At 44.1% G+C, this 13,935-nt stretch overlaps 2 protein-coding genes across 5 annotated transcripts in view; one reads left to right on the forward strand and one right to left on the reverse strand.

Moving 5' to 3' along the window:
* The window catches only part of LOC111873443 (tRNA (uracil-5-)-methyltransferase homolog A), a 172,754-nt gene extending 168,533 nt beyond the window's left edge, over positions 1–4,221 (reverse strand). Inside the window, exon 1 of the mRNA XM_023868169.2 lies at positions 3,285–4,221. The gene's annotated coding sequence lies outside the window, so the exon portion shown is untranslated. The remainder of the gene's footprint in view (positions 1–3,284) is intronic.
* Positions 1–13,935, forward strand: part of LOC111873444 (carboxypeptidase D) — a 74,942-nt gene that overhangs the window by 27,483 nt on the left and 33,524 nt on the right. For all 4 annotated transcript variants that reach the window (XM_023868170.2, XM_023868171.2, XM_023868172.2 and 1 more), the window contains exon 2: positions 8,248–8,966. In XM_023868170.2, coding sequence (XP_023723938.1) covers positions 8,261–8,966 — 706 coding nt within the window. In that variant the 5' untranslated portion in view covers positions 8,248–8,260. The remainder of the gene's footprint in view (positions 1–8,247; positions 8,967–13,935) is intronic.

Genomic DNA, 13,935 nt, shown 5'->3' on the forward strand with positions numbered 1-13,935 from the left:
CAATAAATCTGTCGTAACTGACGTCATCGCTGCGCCATATGAGGGTTAATTAATGCTCACTGCATTGTAAGGTTCTACACATGTGAACTGTAATTACTCTAAGTGTGTGGAACGTTTCTCGTCCCCAGCAAGTACACTGCGTGCGTAAGGTTTATATGAACGTGTGTATAAGAGAACGAAGCTAACCGACGATCTGTATCCTGTCAGTACGTGGCAGAGGGAACGGTGCCAAAAACGCAGCTTGACAACCTCAGCTCCGAAATCACTGTATGACATGCACCCGGTGGTTAGTTACGGAAGGGAATGAGGACAATTATTATTCACCCACTCAGTTCCATTACGCATCCAGGGAAAGAATAAACATGAAAAATGTATCAATGCGACAAACAGAGTATGTTGCTTTAGAAAGTCAACAGAGAGCATTCATTTCAAACTGAAATATTTCACATTCAGTTTCAATTCTCCAGGCGAAGTTACCGGTATAGAAATTTGCCATGGTTGTGTATAGTTATTCTAAGCAAGGATATTCCTTAGTACCAAGTTTATATTCGGCCGCGCCATAGCTCAAGCGGTTAGTCGCTGGCTTCCCACCGCAGCGGTCCGGGTTCGATCCCGGGTCTGGTCAAATGGGATTTGTGGTGGACAAAATGGCGCTGGGGCAGGTTTTCCTTGAGTACTTCGGTTTCCCCTGCCAATCTTCGTTCCACCAGATTCTCCATCATCATAATCACCCGGGGCAGGTACAATAGGCAAATCAGTGGCCGCCGTGCCGAGTGGACCCAACTGGACTACACCCCCCACTAAGCGAATTAAAAAAAAATTATATTCACACATTATTGCCCAGGTAGTCGAAGCTTGGTCTAGTTTCCGTTCATGAAGTAGGCTTATGAGATCACAATGTCATGTGTGTAAGACTATCTGAATATCTATGTCCCAACACCTCCCCATTTGAACGTCTGAATTATTTCACGGATTTTTACGAAATTTGGTACAGACATTATGCCATTATTGTACACCTCAACGTAGTACCTTCTAATTTTCTATAGTCGATAATAAGAGAATGACGAAATCGCAAATTTCTGAGGTGGGAGCTACACTGTCCCCACTTAATCTAGCTTCGTGAAATGATGTATTGTAATATAAACAATCTTTCAAAACGTGTATCATTTCTTCAGATAATTGTTCTGCATGATGCAAAGCAACAAAATGGCGGCTGAATGAAATGTAGGCACATACACAGTTTTGGGTTTCACAAAAATAACTATTGAACCACTAGCGTCAACAATGTGAATTTTGATACGCAGATATACCGTAAACATACTTAATACATTCTAAGTCAAAAGTTTCAAACATGAGAAAGATGGGAAATTTGGAGGTTATGCCCACAAATTGAATATATGTAAACTCTATACTTAAGAAACAAGTATCCTTAAAATATGATAATAATATAATGATAGTAATAATAATAATATCAATTATGTAACCTGAAACATATATGCTTATAACTGCAAGCAACAAGGATTTGACTAGATCAGGATTCTTTTTCATGACCACCTGCGCACGAGTCCACCACGCTGGCCCATGAGCAAAATTGAATTTAATTTGTTATATGTTTAAAATTATTTAGCTCATTAGTATGGGGGCAGCAAGAAGATGCCATAGTTCAGGTGGTTAGTCGCTGGCTTCCCACCGCAGTGGTCCGGGTTCGATCCCGAGTGTGGTCAAATGGGATTTTTGGTGGACAAAGTGGCGCTGGGGCAGTTTTTCCCCCGAGTACTTCTGTTTCCCCTGCCAATTCGCATTCCATCAGGTGCTCAATAATCACCATCACCATCACCATGGTGATGAGTCCTGTACAATAGGCCAACAGTGGCCGCAATACCAAGTGGATCCAGTCTCATCCCATGAGAAAAAATAACAGAAGCAACACAAAATTTATGCGACTAGACGCATATGCAATAGGAAACGGTCTTTATGAGTTACGCCTGGAATTCCCTGGTTTTTATTTAACCTCAAAGAACAGAAGTGTTAAACGAAGAGGATGGGTTTCTTTGAACCATAATTTTTCGTAGTCGCCTCAAGCTAGACGTCTGTGAAACTCTACTTCGGTGTGCATGTCGGTAGCTTTTTTCGGTAAGCGACTGTACTATTTTCATAAAATAAATTCAAAACTGTTAAAATTAAAACTATTCAGTCGGAGAAATTGTGCTAATATATGTCAGACAGATAAAAAAGAAAAAAAATAAAGTAAATCTATCCCTGTAACAGGCCTTGAAGGCCCATTGGGTTGTGAGACTTCGACAATCGGCTCAAAGATGGCGGTAAGGTTATCAGCTTTACGCGCCGGCCGCGCTTTACTCCCGAGGAAAATTAATTCCTGGTACTCATTTCTGTTAGAGGCTGACTCGACTCCATGGCCATAGTGCGGCCGGAAGGATTAGGTCAATTGAAAAAAATCCAATGACCTCATCGGGACTTGAACCCGCGACCTTCCGGCTTGTAGCATAGTGCCTCAACCAACTACGCTACCGCGTACCCCTGTCAGACAGATATAAACGTTAACACACTCAAAACCTACTGTCCCCATTCCTCTACAACATCTGAACACTCAAACAGAAATCAGAACAGCTTCAAAGACAAATTCACGATTCCATAAAAGTTGCTTCATCAAGGATGGCTTCTCCCATTCAGAATAGAGGGGTTCAATGCTCACTGTAGTATGCATAATCACAAATTACTTTAAGCAGAAAAATGTTAAATTATAAAAGGCGATGTAGTCGATGGTAGACTGACATACTAGAGAAGGGAGAAGCTACGTAGTCCTTTTTTTTATTGCTAATGGGTTGGGACTAAGTCCCTTGTACTGCGGCCACTTCTGGACTATTGTACCAGCCCCAGATGATAGGTGAGGCTGATTGTGGAGCAATTGATGGAATGAAGATTGGCAGGGGAAACCGAAGTATTCGAAGAAAACCTGCTCCAGCGCCACTTTGTCCACCACAAATCCCACTTGAACAAACCCGGGATCGAACCCGGGCCGCAGCGGTGGGAAGCCAGTGACTAACCGCTTCAGCTATGGCGCGGCCTATATAGTCCTTACTCTCTTAAAATGTTTATGTTTATATTTATGTCCTACAGTGATTAGTGAATACCTGTAAACATTGTCCTCAGCAAATGACGCAGTGAGCTACAGGAAAGTGAGTTTGCTGAACAACAGTAAAGCGGAGTTCCACAATTAATATTCAAGACCTCACAACTGCTGTAAATTTGAATATATGACTCACCATTAAAGGAGACACTAAAATGGCCGCTTTCAATTCCTAGACACACCTCAGTAAGATTTCGGGATGCACCCTGCAGTTCTGAAGCAGCTGAAGTTGTCCGCAGAATGTTTTTGTTCGTACTGTCCGAACATGTGAAGACGAATGTAATACATTTTCTATCCATATTTCATCACACAATTCACTGTCTGTTACAGGAATCTTCAAGGTCATAGATTCTGTTACGGTACGCTTATTGTAATTACTAATTACTCTGCGAGTTCAAATGCACAAAGGACGAAGTAAGTCTCTCCGACTGACGGTAAAAGTAGCGAAACCTAATGATACCGTCTCCCAGTCAATTCCCCATTACGAGATTTAGTGTCGTGCTTACATGAGAAATTAAACTGTATACTTGTGACATACTGAATTATCACTCGCAAACAAGTCGAGGAATAATTACTTCACATGTACTGATTTAACTCATGTCCATATTATCGAATTCGTATAACACGCACACACACTGGCCCAACAACGGAAAATGATTACGCGGCGGAAAAATGGGTTTCAGATAGTTTATTTAAGAAGCATTCCGTTGTGAGATTTCAGGTTCTCGGGGCACCAATTGCGAAGATGTTTCTTAGGATGTGATGCCCTGTAGTTTGGTGGATATTTACCAAAGTTTCGGCGTTTTCTTTTCATTAGACTCACGATATAGGAATTCGAGCTGTTAACACACCAATCACTGAAGCTGAGTGGACGTCTCTCGGCCTATTTGTTGAAATTTGAGTAATCCGCTTGAAGTGAGGAGAGTCTCATATCGATCCCTTGGACGAGTGCAGCTCACAGCGCGTTTGAACTTTTATCTGCACTTCACACTGAAGCCATTCAAACAGTGCAGACCTAGAAGAGACTCTGACAGTCTCTTCCCAATTCCTGTAAGCATTCTACTGCCCTGCCGTTCGCCTCCACGCAATACAATGACATTATAAGGAAACAAGCTTCGACGTCAAAGCGTACGCTAGCGGTGGGGGTGAGGTTCAGAATTATCAAGCACGACGCAATGGTTACATCATATTTATACTCACAGTTGACTTCCCGTTGGAGAAGCATAGTGTCTTGTGGAGGACTGTGGGGTCAGATCTGGTGGAAGTCAAAAGAATCCACTTGCTACCAAATATTCACCTCAACATTATGCTCTGTCTCTGTTCATCTTCCAGAATGAGAAACCAATATTTGCGACTATAAAAATAGATAATCCTCCCCCCTCACAGAAAGATTCTTACAGGATTTCAAAGGTTCTATCAATCCCGGGAATCACAAATCGGGGTTCATAAACCAAGGTCGAGGGGACTAGTGTGATGGGACAGCCAGGAGGTGCCAAATACAAATGCACAAAAACATTCATGCCTTAAGGCCGATTCGAACCTGCAGCCTAAGCCCGTAATGGGTCGGAGTTCGAGTCCCGGTACGGTCAAGAATTTTCTCTTCTCCACGTCGCCCAGACTGGCTCTGGGGACTACCTAGCCTTCATACGATCGGTACCAGAGTTTTTCTCCGGGGGTAAAGCGGCCGTGACGTGAAGTTAACCACTCATCTCTAACCAGTGCCGAGGTCAAGAAAATGTGGATCTACGCATCCACTCCCCTATACGCCTTCATGGCAAAGGACTTAATTAGTTAAGCACAGGGACAACTTTACCTTTTTTACCTTAAAACACTCGTCGCTTCGACTTGTTATTCCAAAGGATTCAGATGTTGCAGGTTACAGAATTGCCATTTGGTTCTTGTGTGAGGCTTGACTGTTCCTAAGGACAAAGTAAAGGTAAAGCTAAAGTTATCCCTGCGCTTAATTAATCAAGCTTCATGCCGTGAAGAGATATGGGGGAGTGACGCTCCGCTATTCTTAACCTAGGCACCAGATGGGTTGAGTGGTCAGCTTCACGCCTCTGCCCCTTTACCCTCGAGGAAAGAGCTTACGGTTTCCATTGTATAGGAGGATGAGTGGGTCTTAGGGCCGGTCTGGGAATCGAACCTCGACTCCTCAGTCGTACCTAATGGAAGGATGAAAACTGAGGACGTTTGGGAACAAAGCGCTGAAGATATATCTGGATCTAAAAGAGATATAGTAACAAAGGAACTGATAGGCTTATATAAGCAGCTTCGTGCTTTGTTCTCTGCGCCTGATGCCGTTGCTATTTAATGAAGGGGGAGTAATGTCCAGAACGTGTAGCATGGAAGGGGCAAATGCGAAATTATTTTTTTTTCCTTGGCACTACAGCCCCAGTGGGCCTAGGCCTACCTCCATGAACTCCGTTCACTTCGGTTTTTCTAGATCTTACATATACGGTAGGACTCCTTGGGCGAGTGATCAGCTCGTCGCAAGGCCTCTACCTGTACACAAACACAGAAAAACGCACACAAACATCCATGTCCTGAGTGGGATTCGAACCCACGATCCCGGCTTCCGAACGAGCGAAGACAGTGCATGCCTTAGACCGCTGGGCTACCGTGGCCGGCATGCGAAATTCTTACAGAGGGAAAATCTTCTTGAGAAACCTGAGCGGGCTACTCCCCGGTAGAGAGGGAGTGACCAGTAGTAGACAGAGGAGACTCTAAGAGGAGACTCATTTCGAAACACGCAGAAGTAAGGCCAAAAACGACTGTGCTGGCTATGCCCAGCAGCAATTTACTGGATTGGACTGGAAGTCAGCCATAAATGACGTGCCGGAAGTCGTGAGACGCGAGTCGGAAATCGACGGTCAGAAGTCGGAGGTCAAAGTTGGCGATTACCAATCCATAGTCTTGAGTTACATTGTTAAACTCCGTTATCAAGCAACGACTGATGAAGACGAAGGAGGCTTAGTACCTGCAGTAGCGAGCTGTAGAGTATGTAGATTAGTGAGAGTTTTACAATTATTTGCAGTTACGAGATATAAGCGTTCAATAAATCCAATTATCTGTCCAAACCCGTGTCTACTCACTGACTTTTGAGAGTACTATTAAAATTGATCTTAGAAAAATAAGACTTGAAATCATGCGCTCGGTCCATTTTGTGAATTATCGGGATTGCATATAGGAAGGAAATTCGTTTATCAGCTTAACAATTTTATTTTTTTTAATTCGCTTAGTGGGGGGTGGAGTCCAGCTGGGTCCACTCGGCAAGACGGCCACTGATTGGCCTATTGTAGACTGCCCCGGGTGATTACGAAGATGGAGAATTTGGTGAAATGAAGATTGGCAGTGGAAACCGAAGTACTCGGAGAAAACCCGCCCCAACGCCACTTTGCCCACCACAAATCCCACTTGACGAGACCCGGAATCGAACCCCGCCCGCCGCGGTGGGAAGCCAGCAACTAACCGCTTGAGCTATGGAGCGGCTATCATCAGCTTAACAATATGAAGTACCAAGAAAACTCTACATCATTTGTATCATTGCTTTGCCATCTGAAAGCATCACTATTTATCGATATTTTTGTTGGTCGGAAATTTTGTGGTTAACCCTTTGGCTTTCATACCAGCTGACAGCTTCTCACAAATAAGAGCAGGTTTTATCAGCACAGTGCATGAACAAATGTTAGCTTTGTAAGATTTGAGGCTTTCACGGCGGTGACTATGAAGAAAGCAGTCTTCTGGGATTTGGCACCGTGTATATGTGGTGTTAACCGACGTTTCGGAGGAACGTATCGCCCCCATCTTCAGGGTAGAAGAAAAAGTATAAGAAATCTGCAAGCGACAACACCGTGAGNGCTTATTGGCCAATATATGCCGTGCCGTAATTGAGCATCTGTTGTGTTTGAAAGTACTAATATGCATATGAGTATGGCCAACACAACCTTTGTACGCAGTTTTGGTTAATCATACAATAGATTTTATTTTAACGGTATATTTCAAATATATTTGTCATCTTCAGGCTTTATTGTATTCCCTTTAGAGGAGCTGCTGTCATTATATTAGATATTGGTGGTTACTTGAGTTAACTTAAGTTGTAAGCTTATATACGATATACAGATATATATAGAGGCAGTCGTCCAAAATTACTGTGATAAAATTGTTTCATTTCCAACTGATATTATTGTGGAATGCATCCCTTTAATTAAGTATTATCTTTCAAAGTTATGTACTGTATATGACAAGTGGATAACAAAAAATTAAAAGAGCTAATCAGCAGAATCAAACAAAACAACACATAACAAAAACAATAATAAACAAGTGAACACGCATGAAGGAAAAAACAATCGGAAAAGCCTTGAAAATGCGCATGGAAGATGAACATAAACGATAAGATAGAAATAATGTTGCTAAAATTAACTACGTTGTATGATTAACTGCAACTGCGTACAACGGTTGGGTGGACGGTGCAAAATCTTTTGCACGTACGAATATACTGTATTTACAAATGTATTATATTCAGCCCGATGTTAGTACCACGTAGTTTTTCGTGTGGAGATTATTTGGGCCAGTCAGTTAATTAGTTAGGGCCTACTTTAGTTACTTAGGATATCCAGTTCACTTAGTATTTTAATATAGTTAGATTGTTTGATAAGTGGTTCAGTTAGTTCAGTCAGTCAGTCAGTCAGTTCTGTTGTGCATATGTCTAGATAAGCAGTGGCTGTAAGTAGCATTATAATTCCGATGGCTGTCAATTCTAAGGTTATGTTTTTTTATTGTTAGTGGGGTGGGACTAAGTCCCTTGTACTGCGGCCACTTCTGACCTATTGTACCAGCCCCAGATGATAGGTGAGGGTGATTGTGGAGCAATTGGTGGAATGAAGATTGGCAGGGGAAACCGAAGTACTCGGAGAAAACCTGCCCCAGCGCCACTTTGCCCACCACAAATCCCACATGAACATACCCGGGATCGAACCCGAGCCGCCGCGTTGGTAAGCCAGCGACTAAGTGCTTGAGCTATGGCGCGGCCGAAGGTTATGTTACCACATCAGTTCTTGGTAGCTCATGGAAATTAATGAGACGTCCTTTTGTTTCAGGAGCCACCACACCATGAAGCCGTCTTCATGGTACGCCTCCACGCTTGTGGTGGCATTTCTCTACCTTTACGTGTTGGCTGTCCAGTATATCCGCGCCGAGGAGCTGCAAGCTGAGAGGGGTTCGAGCCAGATCACTTTCCATGACGGAACTAGCGTTGATTCTGCATACACAGCAGATCCTTCTGGTTCCTTGAGATCGGTAGGAGTCGGAAGCATTGCTGATTCATACACCAACGAAAAGCAAGGTGCTTCGCTTCACTCTGTGGGTATAGGCAGCACAGTAGATGTGTCCCCGAGCCTGTACCCCGGTAGCGCTGGTGGCGACAGAGAAAGTGGTATCGAAAGTTCTTCTACCGCAGGTGGAAGGCCGGGTGTTATTTCGTATTTCAATGATGAAAGTAAATCTACTGAACTGTACAATCCTGAGGGTGCAGGATCTCTTCGTGCAGTTGGAAATGTTGGCTTAGACCGTGCCGTTGGAAACAGTTACCGCCCTGGTTATTCTTATGATCCAAGTTACAACAATCACAACCAGTTTTACGGTGGAAGCGATTCTCTACCTGCTGCTACAGGAAACATCAACTCCCATCATCAGGATGGGTCCTATGTTTTGGACTTTAAGTACCACAACTATGACAAGCTGACCAAGTTCCTGAGGACAACTTCATCCAAGTTCCCTAACCTCACAGCATTGTATTCCATCGGCAAATCTGTCCAAGGTAAGAACCTGATTTGATATGTTCAGTTTCCCGTCAGGGATCGATCCTGCAATCTTAGTAATCCTAACAATAAAAAAAATAAAAAAAAAACATACTCCATAGTACAGGTATTTTTTTCAACAGCTGAACGTTGATTAACTGGTCACGAAATGTCTTGACTTCATGGAATTCGATGGTTCATCACCGAATTCACATGACCCTCACCATAAAACCTTATTATTAACAAGGTCAAACCAATCCGATAATTCACGCCTCATACATCTAAGATTAATTTTAATATCATTCCACCATCTTAGCAAGTATGTCAGGTTTTCCACAAAGAATGTTCTCGAGTTCTCCCAAACGTGCTACATACTCAGGCCTGTGCATCTTTCCTGTCCTCAGCAACAGGTCGAGGAGAACAAATTATCAAGCTCCTTGATACACAATTTATTCGTTTTGTTACTTCATCTCTCTTAGATCAAACATCTTCCTCGGCATTTTGTTCTCGGATATCCTAAGAGCGTAATATCAGCCCTCACACCCGGATAAACTAGTAAAATTACACTAGAATCGTCCTCGACTGAGCTGTTGATGAATGTACAGGGGGAGAGAGCAGCCATGTTTACTCGCAAGCAAAATGGACTCGTGCGCGCTGGAGAGCCTAGAACAGATATTAATTCTGCAGCTTTTTTCTCCCCTTGGCACTACAGCCCCAGTGGGCCTAGGCCTACCTCCATGAACTTCTCCGTTCACTTCGGGTTTTCTAGATCTTACACATACGGTAGGACTCCTTGGGCGGGTGATCAGCTCATCGCAAGGTCTCTACCTGTACACAAACACAGAAAAACGCACACAAACATCCATGCCCTGAGTGGGGTTCGAATCCACGATCTCGGCTTCCGAGCGAGCGAAGACAGTCCATGCCTTAGACCGCTCGGCTACCGTGTCCGGCTAATTCTGCAGTTCAGAATTTCTTAAATAATTATCAGTCTTTTGCAGTCACTGAAGGCACTCACCATTATCATTATCTTCGTCACGATCTGTGCAGAAATAGGTCTCACTTCTCCTTTCTTACTTTAGAGAGGCCCGCCTCAGTATTAACATAAAAATAACATCAGTAACCAATTTTAACACGCCCTAATTAGTAGGGGCTAGGGCACGAGGTACAAGACAGAAGGCTGAGTGTTCGATTCACGATGAGGTCATTGGATTTTTTTCAATTTACCTAATACTTCCAGCTCAGTCGGTATAGCGACTAGCTATGGGATGGACGACCGAGGGGTCGGAGTTCGTGTCCCGGTAGGGTCAAGAATTTTTCTCTCCTCAACGTTCTCTAGACTGGCTCTGGGGTCCATCCAGTCTCCTATCAATGAGTACCGAGGGCTCCGTCCTTGGGGGTAAAGTGGCCGGGGCGTGAAATTGACTACTCACCTCCGACTAGTGCCGAGGTCAAGAAAACGTGGATCTATACATCCACTCCCCCATGCGCCTTCATGGCGTAGTGCTTAATTAGTTAGGCACAGCGACAACTTTACCACTTTTTTTCCTTGGCACTACAGCCCCAGTGGACCTAGGCCTACCTCCATGAACATCTCCGTTCACTTCGGTACTTTACCATTTTACCTTACCTAATACTGAGGGCTCACTATGGCCCTGGGGTCGATTCAGCCTCTAACAGAAACGAGTACCAGGAATCTTCCTGGAGGTAAAGGGTGGCCGACGCCTAAGGCTGACAACCTTGCCGCCATCTATGAGCCGACTCTCTAGAAAATGTGGGAACCTCAACATCTCACAACCCTATGGGCCTCCATGGCCTGTTACAGGAATACCTTTACTTTACTTTTACTAACCATCTGTTATATTTAGGTGTCCTTGGGCTGCACGTGTTTGCATTATGATTTTGTTTGAGGGCCGCGCCACGCCTCAAGCGGTTAGTCGCTGGCTTCCCACCGCGGCTGCTCGGGTTCGATCCCGGGTCTGGTCGTGTGGGATTTGAGGTGGACAAAGTGGCGCTGGGGCAGTTTTTCTCCGAATACTTCGGCTTCCCCTACCAATCTTCATTCCACCAATTGCTCCACAATCACCCTCACCTGTCATCTGGGGCTGGTACAATAGGCCAGAAGTGGCCGCAGTACAAGGGACTTAGCCCCACCCCACTAGCAATAAAAACTGGTTTTGTTAATTTGTTGGGTGTGGCTGTCTTTACTATCCTTACGGGGGCGCTAGTTTGTATGTTGTTGTGTGTTAGTTACGTTGAAGATAATTAAGCTCTTAGGAAGTCAGAATCCTGCATAGCTGTCATATTTTCTTCCGAAGATTACGCGAAACCCTTGGAATAAGCGGAAAGACTGTTTTAACCTAATTTCTGGACGAGCTTCAAGGTGCCCAGTCCTTGTATAGGAGGAAATAGAAAACAGATATAAACACATCTGTGCATTTTATTTTACCTTATTGATATACAAGACGCGAATATTCGTACGTCACCTTCTTGAATGTTAATGTGGTAACCCGGACACATAGGCAGTTCCATGATACACTCTCGTCCCTGTGGTTAACTAATTAAGCACTAAGTCAAGCGGTCTCCGTAGTCTAGGGGTAACGTTCCCACCTCATGACTCAAGGTACGCGGGTTCAAACCCGGCGGAGGTCGTGGAATTTTTAAGGCCGGAAAAATTCAGGGAACAAGTCCTCCGGGAGGGACTTTAAGCCGTGGGTCCCTTGTCGTAGATTTACGGCACGTAAAAGAACCTCATGTCTCTAGGAGACCTCTGAGCTAAATTAGGCAAAAAGTTTCCAGCCCAAAGTAGTTTCCAATGCCTCCGGTAGATGGGGAAGTATTAGGTACCACTGCCAGAGGAAGGGGGACCTCTCTGACAGAAAGGGGCTAACTATTAGATACCACTGCCAGTAGAAGGTTCGAACCTCGCTGGCAGAAAGGGGCTAATAGCGAGCACCAGTACCGGTAGGGTATGGAGACAGTAGAAATTAAAAGGGGGACGCACAATGAACCAATAACTGGTCTAAGTGCATGGGGAAACCCACCCCCTCAATACTGAATACTGAAAGCACTAAGTCATGAAAGGGTACGTGGGAGTGGATGTATAGATCCACGTTTTCTTGACATCGGCACTAGCTAGAGATGAGTGGTCAGTTTCACACGTCGGCCACTTTTACCCCCCGGGGAAAGAGGCCTAATACCCATTGGATAGGATTTTGGGTGGACCTCAGAGCCAGTCTGCACGAGGTGAAGAACAGAAAACTCTTGACCCTACCGCGACTCAAACTCTGACCCCTCGGTCGTCCAGCCCGTAGGCAGTCGCTATAAGACACTCACTCTTCAAGGCGAATTTCAAAATAGTTACTTTTATACTGCGGTTGATGAACGCGGAACCTCCAAAATACGATGCGGAAGTGCTAACTGCCATGCCGTTACCTTCTGTAGCTGTTACAGTTAATGGTACGTCCGGAAGTTCAAGTAGGTACCCGCCAGGCGATTCCTGAGGCCATGAGGCAGCAGCAGCCTTCAAAATTCAGGTACCCACACTGAACGGGCCGAGCCTGGAACAAATGTTATGCCCCCCTCCCCCCACCCAATGCCTTTATTTGAAGGAAACGGGGGGGGGGGGTGTTGTGTTCTCATTGAGATGTTCGCATTTTAAGAGTTTACTTTTCGTGTTACATAGCAACCTTCCTTTTAGCAACTTCAGTTCCGTTTTGTGTTGACATAGACTTTCTAAACAAAGAGGCTGCCTCTCTCTGTGCCATCAGATGAACACCTTACAAATATAGTCCCCCCTTTTGTTGGGTGAGAGTTCGGACAATCCTAGGCTCATCTGTACCACCTGACGCTCACAGATCCACAGAACAGACCCTTTTATAGGGGCTTCAATGGGGATGTATACGAGCCTAAAAATGCCTGTTTCACTTTCTGGATCTGGTAGTTTACGTTCCTCACATCTTTTTTTTTAAGTTGCACTAATGATCATGTCGGCAAAGATTTATGTGACATTGAATCACTTTAAAATTATCTTTAAATTCAGATCGGGACTCCTTCATCGGTTTCTTTTCAAGTATGGCACCTCCTTAGCGCCAGCACTAAAATGACATTACTTTCTGCTGCTCTGTCAGCCTTTAAATCTTTAAGGTCTAGTCAAAATCAAATTCAAAGTTATTTTACTACTGGCGGTTTAACGCCAATAATTTCGTCTTGGCATCAAGTCCTTTACAAAGGCGGTTTACCTCCAATCAGTTCATCTTGACGTCAAGGCTTTTGAGAATCAAGACCAGAGACTTGATTTTCAACTGAACCCTTGTAGCCATAGCCCTAATATAACATCATCTCTGACCAGAGAATGGGTTTGTCTCTTTTAAATAGGCTTCGTCTTTGTCAAGTGAACGTATCGCACATGCAGCACGGTATTGGAAATTCTTCCTTTTGCACAATATACCAGTCCTCCGTTAGTACAGGCTTTGCAAAACAGATCATGCTTATCTTACGTACCTTATGCTACAACGTCAGCTTAATCATTTGAACGGTCGTAAGCTTGACCACCGCCAAGTTTAAGTCTGTTATATTTTCCATGACTGGCTTCGCCTTTTCCCATACCGCGAGCCTGTTCATTCTCATGTTTTTTATGACCCCTTTTTGTTGCCTGCACAATTTTGTTATATAATCATAAACGTATATATATGGAAGGTCGAAAGCCGTTTGCAAATCGCGATCCGCTGTGCACCTTGGAAAATTTTCAATAGTGCGGAGAGCCCTGTTTTGTAGGCGCTGAAATTTTAAGAGGTAGGTGTCATCTTCTAATTCTCAGGCGGGGAATTGATCTGATCATTGCCACATGGAGGGTTAGTTAAATGGTGGCTCTTAAACGCTCTAAATAATATAAAAAATTCAGTTCATACCTCACAGGAAACATATTACGACTCCGCTACAAAATTCAGCCTGTTGCTGCTGTTCAGGGAAATAATAGCTGTTTATTGT

The sequence above is a fragment of the Cryptotermes secundus genome, unplaced genomic scaffold (assembly GCF_002891405.2).
Source record: "Cryptotermes secundus unplaced genomic scaffold, Csec_1.0 scaffold333, whole genome shotgun sequence".
NCBI classification, from domain to species: Eukaryota; Metazoa; Arthropoda; class Insecta; order Blattodea; family Kalotermitidae; genus Cryptotermes; species Cryptotermes secundus.